Here is a 23,903-nt window from a genome sequence, read left to right as displayed (position 1 = left end):
TTACCACCACCAAGTAAATCATTACTGGTGGAATTCCAAGCATCTGTTGGGTTTACTATCTGGGGGCAAAGGAGCTTTGTGGGAGCTTCTCACACTGTCCCACTTGCCCTGCAGCCTCAGAACCCTGCTCACTTTCCCACAACAGCGGGGCCCCTGGGACCATCTCCCTTCGAGTGGGTACTCGTCTATTCTAACCCCAAATGCTGGGGACACCACAGCCCCGCTTCCTGGCAAGACTTCTTGGGCGGCCGCCGCAATCTGTCTCCTCTTGACCTTTCCCACTCTTTTTTCTATGGAGCTGAACCAAAGGATGATCTGCTCGTGCAGGCGAGTCCCTTTCTGGCCAAGCTGATGGAGCTGAGGGCCTCAGGGAGTGGGCCTGGGTCAGGGCCGCCTACACTGCATGGCCACGGGCAAGTGTGAGCCCCTCTCATTTAGAAACCCGTTGAGGGCCTGTTACAAGGCAAAATGAGGTCACATGATTTAAGTGCTCAGGAGAACCAGGCACACAGTAAGTGCTTACTAAAAGCTCCTTCATCCACAGGACAGGCCCTTAGCTGGCACCACGGAGCAGAAGGAGAAGTCAGGATTCATGCCCAGCAACAGCTTCCCACTGAACCTCTCTCTCTGGCCCCTAAGGCCCCACCTGTCTACATTTTGCTCCACTCACCCCATTCCAGCCCCAGTGGCCTCCCTGCCATCCTTCAGACCCGCCAAGCTCATTCCCACCTCAGGAACTTTGCACTTGCTGGCCCCTCTGCCCAGTGCCCCCTTCCCCAGAGCTTCCCAAGGCTGAGTCTTCCATTCGGGTCCTACCTCCTCCCATCCAGTCTGGCTCAGGTAGAAACCCATCCATGCCTACTCACTAGCTCATTACCCCGTTCGCTTTCTCCGCGGTGCATGGCACTCTGGATTCACCTTTCTCAGGGAGGGTATATCTGAGGATTCACCATTCAAACTCCAAAGCCTAGAACACTACATGTGTACAATATGGGAGGTGTGCCCATAGGCCCCTTCTGGCCACGGGTCCTGAGAAACATAGGAGGGAAAAGAGATCCGTTCTCACTCCCTGGGCAAATCCTTCTCCTGCTCTGTATTTGCAGGGTTTTTTTGCAAAAGGAAGAGATTGGACCCAATGACTCCATATTCCCTTCCAGCTCAAACAAAAAGATTCCACAAACTTGTACAACTTCTCATTTTAGCCAATAACCAACTCAGGCCAGAACATGATTCATCTCTGCCGATTTCGCCTAGCAACGGCCCTTCTCCCCACACCCCGAATTAACCCCCCCAAGAAAAATTCCTCCCCCACCACATACCCACCCCGCCTCCCCCCATCCCTCTTCTGGCATCCTGGAGAGGAATGCAAGGCTTCAAGATCCCCCGTCTGTCCGCCACCAACATTTTAACGCAACCTCAGAATGTCTCGGGCTATGTCTGGAACAAGCTGGGGCGGGGGTTGTTCCCCCCGCCCCCCGGGATTAGCACAGGAAACAGCAGCAGAAGTCAGGCAGGCAGAAAGTGCTGACCCAGCACAGGGAGATCATTTCTATTCTGATGCCTCACCCTCCTCAGGCCTTGAAAAGTGTCTGCATTTCAGGGAGGAAGAAAGGAGAGACCAGGAAAGTGAGCAGGGTGGACGGAGGCTCCCTGTCGGAGACCGGCCCAGCCCCATTCAGATGCCCAAACGGTGCCTGCTTCCAGGTCCCCGCTTCCAGGTCCCCGCAGTGAGAAAAAGGACGTGTCTCATCTTAGCAGATACTGGGAAGCATTTAATAGACTTCAATACCCATTTACGACACAAAATCTTGGCAATCTAAGAATAGAAAGGAATTTTCCTTAACTTGAGAAAGGATATTTACCAGAAAACGAAGAGCAAACGCTTTGCCCACTGGAAAACTTTGGAAGCACTACCATTAAGATGGGGCTCCAGGCAAGGATGTCCGCCACCGTCGCCTCCGCCGTCACCGCCTCCACCGTCACCTCCACCTCTACCGCCACCAGTCAATACGGATGACAGCCAGGGGACCAAACTGGAGACCTGCCTCAGCCATTGCCTTTCTGGGTAACTTTAGGTCTCAGTTTCCCCGTTTGTAGCCTCAGCGGTAGGACTGTACCTACTGTTTGCAAACTACGCTCCACTGGGCATTAAGGGCCCTTGCAGGGGGCACAGGGAGGCAAACATGTGCCCTCTGGTTCACCCATCCCCTTCCAAAATGCAGCTCTTTCTTTTATTCAACTTCGGTTAAGATCTTTGGTAAGAGTTTATTAGAACAAAGGATTCTGGGGCTGAAAAGAGTTGAAAATCCGTGGCTACACCATCAGTACAAGTGGGGACTAAGGATAGAAACAGGTAATTAGAAGAACTCTGTAAGGAGAGCCCCTTTCTCACCAGCAATCGGACAGCCGTAGCTAACCCAAAAATGGAATGCCACTTCTCACCCATTGGGTCGGAAAAACACTGAAGGCCAGTGGTGTTGTCAAGGATGGAGGGAAGCAGGGGCTCTCCTAGACCAAGATAGGAATGGAAACCGTGCTGCATCTTGGACAAGGCATTTGGCAGCAACTGTGAAAGGCGAGGCGTGTACCTGCCACCCGGCGATCCCACTGGAGGGCCCAACCGGCAGGACAGCCCCCCGCGTCTACACAGACAGACACATGCGGGATCCCTCGGAAATGTGTAAGAACACAGGGCCACCCAGCTCTGCGACCTGTGACCGCCTGCTGTGGCCCCCACATCTACCCAGAGGAACCCCAAAGTGGCTCCATCCTGGGGACACCCAGAGCCCGTGAGAGGAAATCTGGGCTCACACCTCAAAAAAGTGACCTGCTGGTGCAAGTGTATCTTTCCAGGGCTGCTCCGCGGAGCTCAGAGCTTGCCCTCTTGGTGTAGACCACAAAGCACACGTGTGACCTTGGACCCAGCTCACCTCCACCAACAATTCGCAGAGCAGAAATGGTTTCCTCATCGGCTGAATGAAGCTAATCAAAGCGACTTCATAGCGATTTTTCAAATGAAATCATTTACATGAAAAGCCAACTGGGAAATACTGACTCTGTCAGGATTGAGGGTCCCATGTTCCAGGCCCTTGACCCTCTACAAGCAAATTCTCCCTGAATATCCTCTCACTTGGCAGGACCGTCCCCTACCACTACATCCCCACCGGCACTTACACGGACTCCCTTTTGTCACTTACAAACAACACTGCCATGGCGTCCGAGCATAGGCCGGCTTCGCAAGAGCACTTCCGGGGCGAAGGGCAAGGACACGTACAGTGTTGGTCGACATGGCCACCAGACCCTCCAAGAGGGCCGTTCATCTTCCCTCCGGTCTGCTGAAACCCAGACCATGCGAAGATCAAATCTGGACAAAGATAAGATGTTCTTACTTTATGAGAGGTCATGAAAAATTCACAGTGTTTCTGTTTCCCCCAATAACTTGCCGGGTCCATCCAGCCAGAGCTCTGCTGCGGGCCAGGCTGCGAGGAAAATGGCCCGCGGGCCCAGCCTGTTCAACTTAGGTGTGATAGAAGAAAGGACTTCCCGGTAGGGAGGCGTCTCAGATGCTGGAGACAACCAAAGGTGCCCCACGAATTCCTCCAGGGAACTCTTACAATGGGGAGAGAGGGGTATGTTGAGCTCCCTGGGAAGCATTAAAGTGGGGGGTGGGGAAGAAGACAAGTTCTCCCAAGACCTTCTCCTCCAGAGAACTGAGTGGCTGTTTGTACTTCGGGGAAAATGGCCTCCTGCAGGCTTTCCCCCAGGTGCTGACCATAACACCTCCCACAGGATCGCAGAGTTTGGAGCCCACCAGCTGGCTGAAATCCAGAGCAAGCCTCCTTCTTCCCTTTGCCAGAGACATGGCTGAGGACCAGGGAGGGCAACCGACTTGCACCAGGCAGCAAAGACAGGGAAGGGGTAGAGCTGGACGACCCAGAGCCCCTACCTCCCCAGGGCCTCCCACCTGCAAGCTCACATCCCCAGAGAGCCCCAGGGCTGTGGGCTTGACCTCCAGACTCTGTGGACTCTTTGCAATCCCCACACATGCAGTGTCCTGGGCAGGACCAAGGGCCCTGGGGTCCCAAGGGCCATCTGTCTGCTTCTTCATTCACAGTGTGACTGGGGCTCTCAGGACCGTGGGAACAAAGGCGCCTGCGAGGCCCTGCTGCCTGGGGCGCCAACACATGTTCTGCCAGCCCGCGGCAAGTGTGCGCATGCGCCCTGATGAGTCCCGAGGGCCGAGGGCAGTCAGAGCCCGTTTTGCCTCCTTTCCCCAGCCAGACCACGGGCGCCACTGTGATGACACCTGCTCTCCCAGCCTTGGCCTTAGGCCTCTGCTCCCACACTGTTGTCCTGCATTCCTACACTCATTCATTCATTCATTCACTCACTCACTCAGGAACAGGATTGCAGCCAGTGGTTAGAGCACTGGCCACCGGGTCCAAAAGCCTCAGGAGGTTCAAAGGCCAGCTCAGGTCCTTTCTGGCTGTGTGACCTTGGGCAAGTTGCTTTACCTCTCTGAGCTTCCACTCTTCCTCCGTAGAAGGCAGATATCTGTGCCTCGCTCAACTTTGTGAGGACCCAGTGTATAGAAAGCGCTTAGTGCTGTCCGGGAACATGGTGGATACTCAAGAAGTGACGGACACTGGGCCTGAGAGTGGGATTTAAACAGTGACCAAGGACAGAAGTAGGAGATTGGGGGCCGAGGAGGTTTTTCAGAGAGCCTCATCTCAACCCTCCCTAGGGCGGGTGCAGAGATGTCCTGCCTCCCAACGTCACCCTTCCTCTCTGCTCCTCAATCGAAGAGCAACTGGAAGGGAACTCGGCACTCCTTGCTCAGCAATCATTGAGCACCTACTGGGTGCCCGGCTCTGTTCTGGGCTCTGACCCGCAGTGCTGGGCAGAGAAGCCGTAGAATCTCAGAGATCAGAACGGCCTGTAGTAGCCTCTTCACCGCTTCCCAGCAGTAGGAACGACAGAGATCCTTAGAAGAGTCAACAGAGATGGAACCCTTTTCCCATCCTGGGCCCCGGGCCCCGAGCTCGAGGAGCATTTTCTTGTCTGAGTCTCACAACAGGACAGGACCTGTGCTCTCACAGGTGAGGCGCCGAGGCTCCGAAAGGAGGGGGGTGGGGTAGGGTGGAAACTGCCCGAGGTCACACATCCTGGAAGTGGAATTGGAACTCAGATCTGACTCCTGGTCTCTTGGAATGCAGACACCGTATGTCCTGCCCCCGCGCCTGAAGCAGTCTTCTGCCCAGGGTCAATGCTGAGAAGTATTTGGCTTGTTTTATAGATGGGAACCCCACAGAGAGGGGAGGGGAGAGTCCAGGCCACCTGGAAACTAATCTGGCTGGCTACCTCCACCTCCAGCCTTGCCCGCTCCCCACAAAGAGCCCTGGCGCCTGCCCATGATGGGCCCAAGGCCCCGAGCTCCCCGACCCACACTGCCAGCCACGTCTCCAGCCACACTCAGCCAGACAATGTCTAAGCTCTCACTGGGGTCACCACACCTCAGAGGGAGACAGGGAACAGCTGCCCCATGACCCCCTGGCCCCCATAAGGCGCCAAATCCCTGCAGAGGGGCACACGGGCTTGGGGGGGTGGTGATCTCTGCCCAAAGGGCAGCACGAGCCTGTCTCTTCTCTCTAGCCTCATCCTTCGCGCCCTCCTTGGGGTTCACGGGACTTCCCTGGCTGCTGGCCTTGTTCTGCTTTTACCCACATTTCCAGGACCCTCTGCCCTACTCCCACCCCAAGAAAAGACATGACGATGCTCAAGTTTCAAGCATCTGAGAGTCACTGATCTTTTGATTCTGAAGCTACTATACTTAGACCTGGAAAGAAGAGGTGACTCTCCGAATGGCGAGACACTTGGAGACAGACCTTTCCCCTTTTTCTCCGGACACAGCACTTCACAGTTTATAGCTAACGGCAGCTTCCATTTATTGAGCACCATGGGGGACCTGTTCTAAGCACTGGAAGTGAATGAACTCAACTTCTACCCCCTCTTTGACCTAGGAGCCAGTATTCCCATTTCACAGACGAGGAAACTCAGGCCCAGAGAGGTGAAGTGACTTGCCCGAGGTCACACAGCCGGGTGGTGGCCATGTTGAGATTTCAACCGAGGCCGTGTGAAGCCTGTACCCCTAACCACCACCCCGCCCTGCCGTCCTGCACATCATAAAGTGCATTCACAGCATTGTGGGGGTGGGGGGGAAGCAGGGCAAGGGCTGTGGTCCCAGGACTTCATATGTGAAGAGCCTATAGTTCAAAGTGACTTGCCCAAAGTCATGCAGCTAGGAGGAACCTAACTGGGTCTCCTGGTTCCTTGTCTCCGTGTCCCACTCTCTCTCCCCACTCCCTTGCTGTCCCCAATCTACCACCCCTGCACAATCTCAGTCCCTTTCCCCCCTCCAGAACCTTAAGTGAATCAGGTTCTCCAAACCCTAAGGCAGAGGCCGCAGGTGGCCACCCACAGACCTGGACCTTCCAGCCTTCCAGGGCACACCCAGGGTGTCCCTGTGGGGCCCCATCCAGTGGCAGGATGCCCATGCTGGGCACTGCAGAGCCTCTGACATCAGGGATCCTGGCAAGAGTGGATTTACGAGCAGCACTATTTTATACTTTGCAGCTGCCACTGTAAACCCTGGACCCGTTTGGGGAGGGGAGAGCAGCTGCAGGGGACCCCTGGGCCTTGGAGCCAATGCCAAATCCTTCCTGCTATTTCTGAGCAGCCAGAGGAATCCTGAAATTAAAACTGCTTGAAAAAAGGACAAATCCCTGTCCCACTCCACATCAGCCTGCTTCTTCCCCAACACCAGACGCAGAGCCAGAGCTGAAGCAGAGAAGAGCTAGACACAGCGCAAGACTGCCCACCAGACCTGGATTCCTGGTCAGCTCTGAATGGGTCCCAGTCCCTGTCTGGTCCTCGGATATCTACAGATGAAATGCAGGGGGCTGGTCTAGATCAGGATTTCTGAGACCCTCTGAGCTTCAGAAGTTCCCTACAGTAAGTGAACTCAAACATTCCCACTTCAAGGTTCAGTGCTCCCACTCCTGGCTGTGTGACGTTAGACAAGTTACTTGACCTCTCTGAGTCTGTTGGTTTAATCTGCAAAATGGGGAGAAATAACGACCATCTCATTAAAAAGGCTGGAAGGATAAAATAAATGAACATTGGTAGCTCCCAGCAGCTTTATTTGTTAACAGCCACAACATGGAAAACCATGAAAACATCCATCAGCAGGTGAAAGGATAAACAAATTCCAATATGTCCATTCAAGGGACCTCTACTCCACAGTAAAAAGCAGTGAAATATTAATATACACAATAACATGAATAAATCTCGGAACAGTGCTGTGTGCAAAAAGCCAGACAAAAGGTGTACACTGTGTGGTTCCATTTTTTAAAAAGATTTTTATTCACTTATTTGTCTAAGAGAGAGCACAAGCAGGGGGAGGGGCAGAGTGAGAAGCAGGTTCCCCGCCTAGCAGGGAGCCTAATATGGGACTCGAACCCAGGACCCTGGAATCATGACCTGAGCTGAAGGCAGCTGCTTAACCAATTGATCACCCAGGCATCCCTATATGATACCATTTATAAAATTTCAGAAAATAAAAATGAGTCATAAGGACAGAGGGCAGATCAATAGTGGTCTTGGGACCGAGGTGGGGGGGAGCAGCCTGCAGAGACTGCAAAGAGGTAGGAGGAGATGGTCAGAGGCGATGGATATGTCTGTTATCTTGACTCTGGCGATGGCTTCATGAATCTACTCGTCTATCCAAATTACCAAGTTGCACATTTTAAACACGTGCAGTTACTGCGTATCAATTATGCTTCCATAGAGCTGGAAAATCTGGCGTCAGGAAAGGGCCAGACGTGCACCAGAGTGCATTTGTATATGACGACCCTTCCTGTTACCAGTCACGGTGATTGCATCTATAAGTTTCTTTGATTCATCTCCTCCTCTCCTCTGCAGCCAATGATCCGTTCTCAGTACCTGGTGCCCAGCAGGTGCTCACTAGAGTCTGAGGCTGGGAACCAGAGTCTCTGACCCTGGCAGCTGCTCTTTGGGCACTTTGGAACCCGGGTTGCTGATTAATCCCAGCTGGGACAGACTCAGGGGGCCTGAGGCTCTCCGCATGAGCACCGAGACTGGAGGGCCCCCCGGCACTGGGCAGTCACGGCCAACACCCCGAGGGGGAGGGTGGGCCCCGTGATGAAATGCAACGGACACCCCAACACCAGTAAAAAGGCTCAGCCTTTGCACCCACAAATAGGTTCTTAACATGAAGCAGGAGGCTCGGGGCGGAAGAGCCCAGTTTGAGGAGCTGGCCAGGCCCGGGGTTCAAATCCCAGTTATGCCCATCTGTATGACATGGGCCAAGCCTCTGCTCCTGTTTCCTCATCTGCAAAGTAGGGGATCACGAGATTGCTCATGTCTGCAGGGAGTGTGGGGAGGGTTGATAGGGAACGTGGACGCACTGGCGCAGAGGGCTTCCCGCAGCCGCAGACGCACTCGCAGGGCATCTACTGTGTGCCAGGCACCCGGTCCCGTGTGGGGAGAACGGGGGTGCACAGCCCCCCAGGCCGTGACAGTTGCCCAGCCATACCCTCGGACACTCTGATTTCATCGGTCTGGGTGAGGGGGGTGCCTTGCAGACTCGGTCGGTAAAGCGCGTGACTCTTGATCTTGGGGGCGTGAGTTTGAGCCCTGAATGAATGAATAAAACAAATAAATAAAAAAACGGTCTGGGTGGCGCCTGGGAGTTACGACATTACAAAGCTCTTGGACAACCCCAGCCTGCAGGCTGAGACCCCCTGCCAGGTAGAGTAGGATCCTCTCTTTACACTCAGGGAAATGAAAGCCCAGAGAGGTGAGGTCATTCGCCCAAGGCTGCACAGCTAAGAAAGGGTAGAGCTGTCATGGACACTGGCAGTCTCCCCCTTCTCAGCCCCTCCCCCCCAGGCCCAAACTACCTGAATCACCCCAAGAGGGTTCAAGACAATGTGCCCTGAGACGTGAGTTCTGCCCCTCCTGCTCCTGCCTTGGACCCCCAGCCAGTGAATGCCCAGCCCCTCGGGCTGATCAGAGAAAGTCACAGCACATGGAAGAGGTCCCTCCAGCACGCCACGGACCCCCAGCACACTTCCCCAGAAGGCCCCATTTCCACACTGAGCTAGAGGCCGTGTCTTTAGGTGGTTTTGTTCCCCCTCCCCCTCGTTCTGTAGGGAGAGAAGCAGCAGGCCTGGCCAGGGAACAGACTCCCAGCCCGAGGGCAGCTGTGTGGTTTTACAAGCCCTGGGACAGTGGGGGCCTGTTCAGACCTGGCAGATTCCCGGATCCCTGGGAACAGTGGAGCCCCCCGCACCCACGCTCCAGCTCAGGTCTCCCCCTGGCCCAACCCCAGCCTATACGGGCCCCCAGCCCAACTCCCCCCAGGCTTGCCCTCCACTGGTGCCCGGCCAGATGTGTGCCCACAGAAGGCCCCTCTGGCGCCTGGATGGCTCAGTGGGTTGGGCTGCTGCCTTCGGCTCGGGTCGTGATCTCGGGGTCCTGGGATCCAGTCCCGCGTCGGGCTCTCTGCTCAGGGGTGAGCCTGCTTCCCTCTCTCTCTCTCTGCCTGCTTCTCTGTCTACTTGTGATCTCTCTCTGTCAAACAAATAAATAAAATCTTTAAAAAAAAAAAAAATGTGGGAGCACCCTAGAGGGGCTCTAAGCAGGAGTGAGGCCTTGGTCTCTCCTGCGCAAAGGCTTCATTCACGCATTCATTCATCCAAGCAGCTGTCTAAGCCGTGGAGGACCCACTCTAGAATCAGACGATGGGGCTGGGATTCTGGCTCTGGGACCTAGGCAACGGATGCCCCCTCTGCAACATGGGAACAACAGCGGGTCCCTCTCCCCAGTTGGGAGTCTCAACGAGTGAATGACATTCAGGGCTCAGAGCAGGGCCCAGGACGTCACAGGTGCTCATGAGCTATGAGCAGTTAGAAGTAGTGTTGAGCGCAGGGGAGTCTGGGTGGGTGCTGTCGGGTAGGGCAGAGGACATCTAGGCTGGAAGGTAGAGGAGGGGGAGTTAGCTGGACAAGGAGGGGGGTGGAAGGGTGTCCTAGGCAGAGGGAATAGTAATTGTTAAAGCTCAGAGGTGAGGGAGAGGTTGATGCCGGTTCTAAGTTCAAATTACCTCCTGAGTCCCCGCCCCCATCAGTCCCAAGGACACAGGGTGTAACTAAGGCCTCATACTTCATGTCCTCCGGCGGGCCCAGTTGACAGTTAATGGGGAGCCACTGACCTGGAAGCCACTGATTGCAAAGTCATCCCTGCCTGCTCCCAGGAATCTCTAACATCTACTTCTGTCTTACCTGAGTTTTACCTGCTATGCAGAAGGTCAGTGCGTACCCCAGTCACATCCAATCACCTAGGACCCTGCAGGAGCAGGCACACACAGAGAGCTTGAGTGATTTGGTCAGAGCCACACAGCATTCAGGGATTCACACTGGATTTTCCCTACATTCTTGGGTGGGAGCCGGTCTGGGCTGAGAAAGGGAGGGCCCTTCCCCGCTGCGAGAGACAGAGGCCATTGTGTGTTATGAAACTCAAACCCGGCCCCCTCTGAAGGGATGTGGGGTCAGCGGAGGAGAGGGGTTGAGGGGGGTGGCCTCCCTGTCCCCCTCATTCCGGGGGATCCAGCCCATGCTCCCAGCCCAGCCACATCTGGATTCCAGCTGGAAGCTCCAGGGAAGGGGGCGGGGGGCCGTGGCCGCAGGAACTTGCCATCAAAGGCAAGGAAGAGCCTGGTGGGCCAGGAGACAAAGGCCCAGGCTGCCTCCCATCCCAGGCCAAGGGTGCGGGGAGCCTGGAATTGTCCGCGAGCCCTGTTGTAGTCCTCTGCCACTCTGCCAGCTCATGGGAGACTGAACCGGGAGACTGGGCTCATGTTCCCTGGAGGAGGAGGCGGGTAGATTCCTGCAGCCACAGTGCAATCACAGAACTGCTCGCCGAGGCCGGGTCTGTGTGGCCGCAGCCCAGGGCTGGACTCAGCCTTGGGGGCAAGAGCTCCTGCCCCGTTCCCAGGGGGGATCCCGTTCTGCCCCCAGCTTCTCTGGCCTGCCTGCCGAGTCTCCCTGGAAAGCTCCCCCACACCATGGAACAGCCCAGAAGAAATACCGCGCCCCACCCCCACCAGCAGACTCATTCCTCCCTCAGAAAACCAGCAACGCTCAGGCCAGAATAAAGGTTTATTGTGCTGGTTTGCTACATCTCAGCACCTAAAAAGTTGTGCAGAGGTTGGGGGGGTGCCAAATGGAGGGATGAGGAAGAGGAACACCCCCAGAGCCTCCCCAAATCAGGACGGAGCTCAGGCTCCCTTGTCAAAGGCTGAAGAATGCTGTGAGCACAGGCTGCCAGACAACACACGTGAGCAAAGGGTCGGGGGCCAGGGCTCCCCTGCTCCAAGCTGGGCGTTAGAAACCCTCCCCTACCCTCTCACACTCCCCCCAGAGCGGGGCCCCTCACACACAGCCCCCTAGCTTCTGGGCAGCTTTGGGGGCCTGACAAGAAAGGTTCAATTCATTCATCCCATGCCTGTAGCAGTAACAGGATGAGAAATTCGTCCCCAGACAGAGATGCTTGGCAGAGCTTGGGCGGGCCTGAGCCCACGGACCCACGCCCCTAACCCCAGAGCGACCGCAAACTGGGGGGCACCTTCAGGAACATTTGGGGCAGTAATTTCCAGAGTGTGCTCTGCGAGACTTTATTCTGTAGCTGTAAAAAAAAAAAGGTGCTCTGTGGTCAAAACCAGATTCCACAGGGACGTTTACTGGAGTATTTGCAGAGCCCTGGGGTGCTCTAAGAGGGGGTACAGGGAGCAGAGAGGCAGTGTCTCCTCAACTCACCGGTCCCCCAAATCCTTTTTCCACTGAGTAGCTCGGGGAACCCAGCCCTGGACAGGCTCACTTAGGGACCCGGCGTGATGTGTGCACAGGCCCCTTGGAACCTTCCTGCCTCCCCAGGCCCGTTAATGCGGTTGCTCTCACTTCTCCCACCCCAGGGGCCTCAGCAGGTCCCATTCACCCTTGTCCCAAACTCCTAGTTACTCTGACGTGTCTTCCCTACCTCCATGGAAAAGCGGCGATGTTGGCACCGTCACAGGGGACTTGTGGCCTATGTTTGTCTGAGTGATGGGGCCAATTTTGTGGGATGTAGCGTCGTGGATATAATGGGGATCGTTCCCCTCCCCCCTCTCCAGAGGTGCTGTTTGGGACACAGCCTTTTGGGGCCACAGGAGCAAACGGTCCTGGAGCCCAGGGAGATTCTTGGGGTACACCGGAGACCAGCATCTCTGCCTGCAGTCAGGGGTGGCCGAGAAGGGGGTGTCAGGGAGCTGTAAGGGACAAGGGCCTTTCCACACCCACAGAGGTGACCACAAGGGGTCCAATAGTCAGGGCCGGCAGCCCCAGAGGCCTGTTAGACCTTGGGGGCGACACCGCAAGCACAGGGGCTCTCAGGGGGATCAGCGGCTCCCCTGGCATCCTGGGCTAACAAAGGAGCCTCTCCGGGCTCACCTTGGCCTTGGCCTTGGCCGGCCTCCCACGCCCCCTCCTCCACCACGGAGCTCGGCTCCTCCGGCCCCTCCGGTTTCGGCTTCTCCTCTGCTGCCGAGCTCCCACGTCCCTGGGCCTCCTGGTCCGCCTCCCGGCCACCGCTCTCCTCTCCCTCGGACCTGCCCTCCATCCTGGCTCCGTCTCCGCCGCCCAGCGCCGCTCTGGCAGGGGACTTGAGGTTCTGGGTGGCAGCGAGGATGTCAGCCTGGAGCTGCTGGGACGAATCCAGGGCCTCCTCGGGCCGGCCGTCGGGAGCCCGGTCGGGAACCTCGCTGAAGGCCCGCGGGCCACCGGCCCGGTCACTCTGGTCCACGTACTTCTTCTTGGGGAAAGACGAGGGGTAGTAGGCCGAGGCCTTGTGCTTCTGGCGGGTGATGAGCGCGGCGCAGACGATGAACATGAGCAGGAACACCAGGGAGCCCACCACGGCGATGAGCATCACGTACTGGCGGAAGAAGTCCACGATGCCGTCCAGGAAGTTGGTGGGGGGCTTGGGGCCTGCCAGGGGCGTGGGCGGGGGCCCCAGCGACGTGGGGCTGAGGGCCGGCGTGCGGGGCGGTGGGAGGCTCGGGGACGAGGCCGACGAGCCCTCGGCCTCCCCGCTGCCCCCTGTGTCCTCCAGATAGCCGGCCTGCAGGGGTGCGGAGTAGGCCATCACAGGCAGCACCCTGAGGAGCAGCAACAGAGACACCACCAGCCTGGGCACCGCCGCCAACACCATCCTGTCCGAGACCTGTGGGGCAGCGAGGCAGGAGAGAGCGCGGGGTGGAACTCTGGGGCGTCCGGGGACACAGAGCATGTCCTAGCCGGGGCCGCTTCCCTTCACCCCGTTCGCTCTACATGGGGTTCTTGTCTGCCCCGCCACTTCATCCTGAGACCGTCCCAGTGAGGCACCCCACTTCATCCTGAGGTCCTGGAGGGCGGGGACTAACTCTTATTTACCTCGGCACCCTCAGGGTTTCATACCATGTCTGGTATACCGTAAGTGCTCCATAAATGCATCTTGGCTGAATTAGTAATAATTTACCCTTTCACGGCTTACCCAGTGCCAGGTACTATTTTGAGTTTCTTACGTAGAACTTCACTGAATCCTGGGAACCACCCAAAGGGGGAAGTTCTATTATTAACCCCAGGTTCCAGGTATGGAAACTGAGGCTCAGAGGAGGGAAGTCACTGTCAGGCAAGAGCAGGGGTTTGGGGCTAGGCACGGAGGGTGAAATGGTCAGTCAGGCTGGGAGTAAGTAAGAAATGGAGCACTGGAGGGACCCGACCCCTTCTCTTCGGGGGACCCCTCCCCAGCAGCCCCTGGCCCTTCTGTGGTCCCAGTCCCCTTCTCCGGGAGACTCATGCGTTTTGAAGCTTCTAGACTCCATGAGCTCAGCAGAGGGCTTGGATGTCAGGAGCGTGGCTAACCCTTACGTCAAGGCTCAAAGCGGGGCCTGGAGGCCTGGGAGGGGGTGGAGGGACCCTCGTGCCTGGGATGAAGCTGGAGCCGAGTCCACCACTAAATGGGAACCAGATGAACCCCACCCTCCCCCCTCCCCCCTGCTGGAAGGCTGCTCCCGCCATGAACCCCCAGACCCCATCTGGCCCAGACAGCCCGGCTGACTAATACATTCCGCATGGTCCAGGTTTGCGAAGGAAGCTGGCTCCTAAAACACGGGCTCTCCCCGCCAGCCCAAGGGGGGCTGGGCCATCACACAAGCCCTGCAGCCCTTTTCTGTGCCCCCGGTGGGCTGTCTGTCCCTGAGAACCCCCTTCTGACCTGGGTGGGGCTCGAAGTGTCAAGACAAAAAAGCCTGGGGATCCCCTGTCTGACAGTCTCTCCAAGATGGGGGGACAGGGACCCGGAAGCAGAGCCAGGTCCTGGGCTAGAGGGGGAGGTCGATTTCCCGACACCTGCGCTGTGTGTCCCTTTGGGGGCCCAGTTCTCAAGGCCTGCTCCCTAAACCCTCTGGCAGTCCCGGCTGCACAGGTCACCATGGGGACTTGGGGAGTGAGGTAGTTATGATGTCAGGACACTGAGTGGCTTCTTCCAACTGACCTGAGGCCCCCCAGTTAAGTAGCACTAACTGAAATTAATTGTACTGACGTCAATTTGGACACACTGGCTCAGATGACCAAGAAAACCCAAAGGTAATTCCAGGACATAAAAAGAGGCAAAACTACTCAGAGGTTCGTTTTAAACGAGCTGACGATCCTGGGCTCTGGCTGCGGGGGGAAGCCCCCACCCCCTTTGCCAGGGCTCAGCCCTAGAGAAGCCCTAGAGCTCAACCCTGGGGTTCAACGCTGTTGAGGGGCTGGGGTGCCCAGACAAGCAATGACTTGCCCAAGGACACACAGATGGTGCCTGTCGGAGCTGGGATTTGAACCTTCCTTTGGGTGAGTCTGAGAGTCCACACGCTTGCACCCCACACACATACACACTCACACACATACACACCCATACACACATGCACACACTCACACAGCACACACACTCACCTATGACACACATTCCCCTTCCACACGTGCACACACCCAGCTCACACATACATACTACACACATACACACACAGACCTGCACACAGACAGACACACACACACCCGACACGTGCTGCCACGTGCCCCGGGGCGACCCCCAATGAGCTGGCACCCCTGGATGACACCATGCATCAGCTGGAAGGGTCCTTCCTCACACCCCACACTGAACGTGTTAGCAAAGGTCCCTGCAGATGGCTTTGACCTTTGGGGTCTTGGTCCACAGGTCACCTCCCTGCCTCCTGCAAGTCAAGCCTGAGAGATCTTCGGTGGCGGGGGCTGAGGCTCCTCCCCACAGATGACAGCTATGGGTGGACTTGGGGGGCTCCCCCTGGGTCCAGCTCCGCGGGCGGCTCACTCTGGGCCTCGTTGTCCCTGCCCATAAATCAGGGGTCAGTGGGGAAGTGATCACAGAGCCACACGGGCTGGGGGAGATAACGGGCAGAAAGTGTCTGGCACAGGGAAACTGTGCTCCCCAGGAAAGGTCAGGCTCGAGAGCAGCCCCTTTTGACCCCAGCAGAGCCCAGCACCAGCCCCATCTTCCCACCAGGCGGTCGGACGGTTACCTTCACTCTATGTGTAGACTGGCTCATCGCCCCCCGCCCCGGGCGGTGACAACCTTTACACCTGCTGAGTGAAGGCTCAGCTCCAGCCACCCCGGAATCCAGGGTGCGTGTGCGTGTTTGGGTGTGTGCACAGACACACAGACAGACACACAGATATACACACATACACAGACACACGTAGACTCACACAGAGACACACACACAGACTCACAGAAACAGACTCACAGAAATACACAGACACACACAGATATACACACATATACACAGAGACATATACAGAGACATACACAGACACACAAACGCATAGACACACACACACACACACACACACACATGACAATGAGATGGACACAGGGAAGGGCCCCCTTCTCCCTGGACCCTTGGGGTCAAGGACAGAGGCTCAGGAAAGAGGCCACACAAAGGTATCACTGGCTCTTAGAGGCCAAGACCCTGACTCTCAGGTCTCCCACACCCCTCAACCCGGCTCCTGGGAAAGGTGCAGGCAGAGCGTAGGCAGCTGGCCAGACCTCAAAGGCAATGGCTGTGTGTCCCTTCATGATGACCCTCTGCCCTATCTAGGCCTCAGTTTCCCCTCCGTACAGTGCCCTGAAGTGATCAATCAGTGAGCCCATCAGCTGTCTCCACCTCCTTCTGGGAGACAGTTGGCCTCTCTTCCCGAGACCTAATGTTTTCCAGGGCTCAGAAACTCACAGGCCACTGGGAGCTGGGGTCAGGCCAACCCTCTCATTTTAGCCAAGAGGAAAATCAGGTCTGAGACAGGGAATGGGCGGCCCAGGGTCTAACAACCAGAGGAGAGCGGGTCAGAGCTCCGCCCAACTCTGCGTCCTGGGGTCATCATGTCATCTGTGAGCCTCGGCTTCCACATCTGTGCAATGGGTCTAAGGGCCACCTCCCTTGACTGTCATTAGGACAAGAAATAGCAGTGCCAGATGGGAGGGGGTATCAACTCGGGGGCCCCACATGATGGTGGAACAGGACCTCCCTCTAGAGCCCATCTCACTCAGGGTTTGGGGTTTTGGAGATGATGAGTCCTCCCCCCCCCAGGTTGGGAAATATGCCAATGATGCAAATCCACCCCCAGAGCCTAGGACCCTGAGACTGAAGGGCCAGAGCCTCTGCCCCACCCCCACCCGGAGACTGGTGGCCAGTGGGGGAGGGGCAGCCCATGAAAACCTGGCTTCAATTAGTGGCTTTTAGGGGAGGAGGGTCTGGCTGAAGCGTTACCCACCCACCCCCCCACCCGCCCCAGGGCAGCCAAGGACAGGGACTCAGGCCCCTTGGAAGGGAGGCCCGGAGAGGGATGAGGAGTCCTGAGGCTCAAAATATACACCCACACAAAGCAGCAGCAGCAGGAACACACAATATACAGACACACAATATACAGGCACACAACACACACACTAACCTGTCTCACAACTCACACTCACACTCACACAGCAACAGGGACACACAAGGCCCAGACACCCCAGAAAGTCTGCAGAGCCCACCAGCACAGACACACAGAGGAGGCACAGCAGACCCACAACGGACTGATTCTCTGGCCACAAGAGCACAGACACAGTCCTTTGACACACACTGGGGCCCCCACAGACCACAGGCAGCGGACAACCCAGGCCACACGACCCTCCTGCTGACTCTGGGACAGCCACCCTGGTATCCACTTTCCGAGAACACAGCTGCTCCCTTTAGGCCACAACTGCACGCATGCCCCCGTGCACGCGGGAGCACACACACACACACACACACTCACGCGCGTGGTCCGCCCCACACACCGGACACAGAGAAGGTGCACACACATTCCACCACTGGAACCCTGAGCACAGAGCCCTAGCGCACACACACAGCCTCCAGCACACGCTCAGAAGGTACAGGAACTTAGAGAAGCCCCGCAAAGTGCGGCACCGGCTCCCAGTCCCCAAACCCCCAGGCGCCCCCAGGCTCCCGGGGAAGAGGGGCAACCCGCACTCACCAGTCCGTCCTTCCGCGCACAGGCCTGGGTGCTCCCGCCAGGTGGAGCGACCGGGAGTGCCAGCTGCTGCTGCTCCGGCTGGCGCCGCCGCCCCCCTCCTGCCCCCGCCTCCCTCCTGCCTCCTCCCGCCTCCTGTCCTGGGGCTGCTGCGGGGCCAGCTTGATTCCATTAAGAGGGTTTGGGGTGGGGACAGGGGAGGGGCGGGGCTGAGCTCGGCCACACACGATCCCCCCCCTGCTCCCAGCTCCCACTCCCACCAGCGCCCCTCCACTGCTGGGGAACTCCACATGGGGCACTTCCTCCCTGACCCGGGGTCCCCAGCGCTGGCCCAGGCAGACAGACAGACAGACAGGGCTGTCCTGCAGCACGGTCCCTCCAGAATAGCAAGCTAGGGGCCTGCCTCCCTTCTGAGGGGACCGAGGTCAGGGAGGTTCAGGGGCCCCTGGGGGTGAGCAGGAAAATCCCCCAGCCCTGGTTCCAGCTGTGACTCAGGTTTTCCAGAGGCTGGGGTGCAGAGTGAGAGCAAGCGGCCAGCTGGAGGGTATGGGCCTGGGCAGGGAGCAGATCCCAGGCACCCACTGTCAGGCCCTGGTCCGGCTCTTCCCTCATCTGGGCCTCAGTTTACTTATTTGCCAGGGTGGGCAGGAAGCTGTCTGGGCTCTGCCACTCTCACATCCGTGGTCTGACGGCACCCCAGATGGAGAAGACACAGCAGGAACCGGGGGCCCCATTTCACAGGTGGGCACAATGAGGCAGCGTGTAGTCAAGGGGCTCAAGCAGGAAACGAAGGCAAGCCAGTAGTAGCCCCGGGCCCTGGGATCTCTGGCTGACCTGAGGACTCCGGAGGGTCAGCGGGCCTTTGCATTCATTCATTCATGCACCCCTTCATTCATTCATTCAGCACATGCTCCATGAACCTCTGTAGCGTGCCAGGCGCCACGCCAGTGGGGTTTCAGAGGTAAATCAGACACATGCCAGCCCCCGAGGAGCTCTCACGCAGAGACATTACTCTCTTACAAAACAGAAAGGGGTCCTTAGCAGGAGAGGCATCAGGCCAAGGGCTTGGGGAACCCCAGAGCAGGCAGAGGTCCCCTGAAAGGAAGAGGCAGGGAAGTTGTCCTGGAGGATGTGGCTGTGAGCCAGCAGAGTCTGGACAGGAGACCCGGGAAAGGCATCCTGGGTGGAAGGCATGGATGAAGGCAGAGGGGCCAGAAGGTCATACTGTGATTCTATGAGGTTGGAGCAGGAGGTGGACAAGAAGGGAGAGCAGGTAGGGCTGAAGTCAGTGAGAGCCAGGCTAGGGTGTCAGAACATGACTCATCCGTGAGGCAGTAGGGAGCCACAGAAGGTATGGGGCAGGGAGAGTGCCTGAATCCACAGCTTCGGCCCACCCTTCAGGAACCAGGACTCCAGATTACTGTCATTCCTTCCAGTGGTCCCAGCAAGCCCTACTCACCTCCAGAAAGGGGGAGAACAGCTGTTTGTTTGGAAAATAAAACCGGAGTTCCTATTTTTTCTTGGGATCACCCCCAAACCCTGCATCTTCTAGGGAATGGATGACTGTCCACCAGGGGATGCGCACAGACACATGCACCCCCAGGTGTGAGATGCTGCCCCCACACACGACCACATGTTGCCATCACTGTACCCGCTTTCCAGGTGGCCAGGGGATATCCAGGGCACCAGGGGAGGAGTCCCTCTGCCAAGTCTGAGACCACAGGGACCCTGACCCCAAGAAATCAAGAGTCAGGGGCCACAACCCTCCCAGACAGGGCCTGCCCCCAGTTGGGACAGTCCAGATGCCCCAGCCTGAGTCAGGGTCCTGTTCTGTGCTTCTCTTTTGGTAGCAGGCGCACAGACCTGGGTCCAAATCCTGCCTCCACCGAATCCTGCCTCCCACGGAGGTTCTGTTTTGTCATCTGTAAACCGAGGACAGAGACTCTCTTGCTCACGAGGTTGCTGGGAAAAGTCAGAGGAGCAGGAGGGCAGGAAATTGCCTGCATGCCAAGTGTATGAGTTTCCTACAGTTGCTGTAACAAATGACCAAACTCAGTGGCTTAGATCAACACACATTCATTATCTTACGGTTCTGGCAGTCGGAAATCAGAAATGGGTCTTGCTCACTGAAAGCACGGTGTTGGCAGGGCTCCATGCATCCCGGAGTCTTCAAGGTGGAGGGAATCTAGAAGCCTTCAGCTTCTAGGCTCTTCCTCTGAAGAAGGGCTGAAACCTCAGGCTACTGTCTCTCTGGCTCTCTTCCAACCTCTCTCCCAATTTCCAGAACCCTTGGGATGACACTGAGTCCACCCAGGTAGCCCAGGTTGAGCTCCCCATCTACTCTCCTTAACTTAATCCCACCCGCAAAGCCCTTTGGCCATGCCGGTGACACATTCCTACCCACAGGTTCCAGGGATGGGGGTGGGGCCATTTCTGGGGGAGGGTCATGCTCCGTCTCCCACACTGAGATTGAGTATTACTACTTGTTTCCTGCACAGCTGGAGCCACCCACCCGCCAAAGTGCAGTTTTCCTCCCCTCCATGAATGCTTGCGGAAAGGTGGGAAAGCCCATTGGACAGATGTGCAGACTGAGGTTCTCAGCAGCGTGACCTCATCGGGATCCAACAGCATGTGGGGACCCAGACCCCTTTCTTCTTCACCAGCCCCTGTGTCTTACCTGGAAATGAACTGCCAGGCCAGAGACCCTCCCACCACCAAGGCCCCCCACAGGAGGGCCCCTGTGCTCACAGACCTATCAGACACGTCAGCACACACGCACACGCACACAGAGACACACATGCTCTCCTGACGCCACATGTCCCAAACCGCAGTGTGAGCACAGCAAGAATGTCAGTCCCCCGGGAGAAAAAAAGACCCCTGAGCTCCAGCCCTAGCTCACACATCAACTGTGGGGGGCCGGGCAAATCCCTGCCCCTCTCTGGGATGCAGCTAAATGTGGGGTTGGGCTCCACGTCGGCCACAGCCTGCCGACACTGAGGTTCCCATGCTCTAACATTCTGCCCTTCCTCTGTTCTAGAAATTTCTCTTGACATTTACTTTACCCCAGCCAGGATCAGGCTCTGGGAGACAGGGACAAGCAAACACAGGCACAGAGCTTACAGAGTCAAAGGAGACCTGCAGTAAACAAGTAAACAAACAGATGAATATCTAACTGCACACTGCGCTAAGGGTTGGGATGGGGCAGTTCTGGTGCTGTAGGGGGTTAGTCTGGTCCCAGAACTCACGGGATCCTCCGTGAGCTGCTCATGAAGATGAGGAGGAGGTGGTATCCAGCAAGGCAAGAGTGCAAGAGGATTCCCAGCAGGGAGAATAGCACATACAAAGGCCCTGAGGTAGATGGCACCCAGCACCTTCAGACCAGCTTCTGAAGGTTATCATCGATTAAGAGTAGATGAGTCGTAATAATACATTATACGTTAATAAAAATAATTTTTTAAAAAACCTGATGATTCACAGACCTGTACCCCTGGGGCAAATAATACATTATATTTTAATAAAAATAATTTTAAAAAAAAAGAGTAGATGAGCCAGGTCTGCAGCGTCTGTTTTGTGCATGGCCATAATGCCAGCATCTAGGACAGTGCCTGGCATACAGTAGATACTCAATAAATGCTTACTGATGCGTGCACAACCATTCTGACCTCCCCACTTGCATTCCCAGGTTTGACAACCATATGCTCTGAGAGTTTGCTCTTGTCACTCTCTCCGTCTCTCCGAGGGTCTCACATTCTACACTCTCCAGTTCTGGGACCTGCTGTGGGGCCCAGGCATGGTCCCTGTGCCCCACACCACCACCGCTCCAAGGGGCGCGGGCAGGCCAGGCCACTCGTTTGCAACCTATAATCCAGCCTTGAGGCAACTCAGAGACCCCACCCTGTGCCCGCTGTGCAATTAAAAGCTTGCTCCCGCCCAGCTGAACAGCCGTGGCCGAGGAGGCAGAGAAGGGGAGGAAGGCCCCCACACCCCGAGTCTCTGCCAAGGTCCTCCCCAGTGGAGCCTGGGGTGGCATGGCCCACCACAGCCCCCAGCTCCAGCCTCTGCTGGGTTCAGAGCCACCTTTAATTACCCAGCCCTCAGGCCACTGGGGCCTGCCCTCCTGGCAAAAATATCTGAAGCCTTTCATGTGGCTGGAGAGGCCTGAGCTGTGGCCCCTTCACAGCAAAGTCTGGGCCTTCAGACGGACACCCATGGCGTGGCCTCCGGTAGGGTGCTCCAATGAGGCAGAATCATTTGGGCAGGCCAGAGCTCTAGGTGTGCCGTGAAATCTCTCTGGGCCTCAGTTTCCCCACCCATAACCTAGAGAGGTTCACTCACTCCCCAGCTACTTACTGAGCACCTACGCGTGCCAGGACCTGTACCAAGCGCAGAGAGCCATGATGCATTGTCCTGCGTGCCTCCCTTGCCTGACCACACCCCTGTGTATCTTGTAGCTCAATCGTCACCACCTCCAGGAAGCCCTCCCTGACGCCATCCTCTGGAGAGGGAGATCAGCAACCTCCTCCCTGCTCCTGCACCACTCAGTGCTCCCACACCACTAGGCTCCCCACTCAGAGCACTTAGCTCACTGGGTCGTCATGGCCCTATTGGCAGAGGGCTCTATTCAGTCAGCTTCTGAAGTCCAGAACCAGGGCCTCTTCTCCCCAAACCCAGTGCCTGGACAGAGCAGGAGCTCAAAAAATGCCATCCACTGGCTGAATGGTTTTACAGATGGGGAAACTAAGGCCCAGGGCGAGGAGACACTGACATTATTTTGCTCTGCACCAGCTCCTGCGTGGGGGACGGGAGAGACCAGAACCCTTCTTCAGGGAACTCCTAGCAGAGGGTACAGATGAGCCCCAGGTCAACTGGCAAATCAGGAAGATAGCTCACCACTGCAGAATGCTATCAAGGGCATAGAAAGGATACGGAGTAGCTTAGAAGCAGGTGGGGGCAGGTGCCTGGGGATCTATTTTAGTAACTATGGTCAGCGTCTCTAAAGAAGTTTCTGAACTGAGGCCTGCAGCATAAAGAGAAACTGGGCACTCGAGGAGCAGGAGGAAGAGCTCCCTGGGCCAAGGGAACAGCAAGTGCAAAGGTCCTGTGGTGGGAAAGGGCTTGACATGAGGCCTCTTCCAAGAAAACAAGACTGGGTGCTGACCTGATAAGACCAGGGGGTAGTTAGAGTTTGGAAATGGGGGGACCTGCATTAGCTCCCAGCTCTGCTCCCCACACACTGCGTGACCAAGCTTCAGTTTCCCTTCCTGAATCGGGAAGGGTCAGGGGAAGCTCTTCCAAGCTCTGTCATTCAGTGATTCTGAGTAAATTTTCCACTCGTTTCCCCTTGTTTGCCCACCCCCAGCAAACAACCGGACGCGCACCCACTATGGATGGGAAGAAGAATAGCACAGTCTCTTTGGAAAGCAGTGTGACAATTTCTATGAAGTCAGCCGTCTACTTTCTAGATGGTCCAGCCACCTCTTTTGTAGGTATCTACCCAAGAGAAATAAAAACATCCACACGAAGACAAAAATGTCCAGAATTGCTTTGATCCCTAACAGCAAAACATCTGGAGGAACCCCAACGTCCACCAAGAGAAAAACAGGTGCACAGACTGTGGGACGTCCATACAGGGGAGCACTTCCCAGCAAGGCAGGGAAGAGGCAGGAGACCTCAGCTTAGAGAAGTCCCGTAAACACACCGAGCGGAAGACCTGGACCCAAAAGAACATGCTCTGGGTGATGCCATTTACATGACCTTCTGGAACAAGCACAAAACTCAGCTATGAGAACAGAAGTCAGAGGAGCCGTTATCCTTGGGGGGCTGTCGGCCGGGGAGGGGCACAAAGGGACCTCCTGGGGCTGGAAATGTACAATATCTAGACCCGGGTTGTGATTACGTGGGTGTGTGCGTATGGAAAAATCAAGGTGCGTGCTTCAGCTGTGTGCGGTTTACGTAGGTTGCGACTCAATTAGAAGTTTTCTTTAAAGAAAAGAAAAAAAGACCTCTGCATCCCTCTATTTTTTTGAGGGGGGCAGGGGGAGCCTGTTGGATCTCTGGCTTCCTGGGGCCGAGATGGCCAGTGGCCGGGCCAGCTGCAGTCTGCCTTGTAAACATTTACATTTCCCTACGTGGCTCGTAAGTCCCTGCAGGGAAGCCAGATCTGAGGGCAGGAATGTAAACACAGGCCTCGACTGGCCTCACTCTCCCCTTCCACCTCCTGCCCTC

The 23,903-nt window shown here is 56.7% G+C and overlaps 1 protein-coding gene across 1 annotated transcript; it reads right to left on the bottom strand.

The window, feature by feature from the left end:
• Positions 1-11,227: 11,227 nt before the first annotated feature.
• TMEM119 (transmembrane protein 119) lies at positions 11,228-17,829 on the bottom strand. The gene is made up of 2 exons (XM_046025941.1): positions 17,682-17,829; positions 11,228-13,338 (listed from the first exon to the last, which is right to left on the bottom strand). The coding sequence occupies exon 2, from the start codon at positions 13,324-13,326 to the stop codon at positions 12,469-12,471; it is 858 nt and encodes a 285-aa protein (XP_045881897.1). The 5' UTR covers positions 13,327-13,338; positions 17,682-17,829; the 3' UTR covers positions 11,228-12,468.
• Between the last annotated feature and the right edge of the window lie 6,074 nt (positions 17,830-23,903).

This window comes from Meles meles, chromosome 12 (genome assembly GCF_922984935.1).
Source record: "Meles meles chromosome 12, mMelMel3.1 paternal haplotype, whole genome shotgun sequence".
NCBI classification, from domain to species: Eukaryota; Metazoa; Chordata; class Mammalia; order Carnivora; family Mustelidae; genus Meles; species Meles meles.
Note: the sequence above shows the minus strand (reverse complement) of the source record. Positions and strands in the feature narration are given on the sequence as shown.

Bases quoted from the DNA above. Each gene is read 5' to 3' on its own strand.
- TMEM119 (XM_046025941.1), bottom strand. From the start codon at position 13,326: ATGGTGTTGGCGGCGGTGCCCAGGCTGGTGGTGTCTCTGTTGCTGCTC.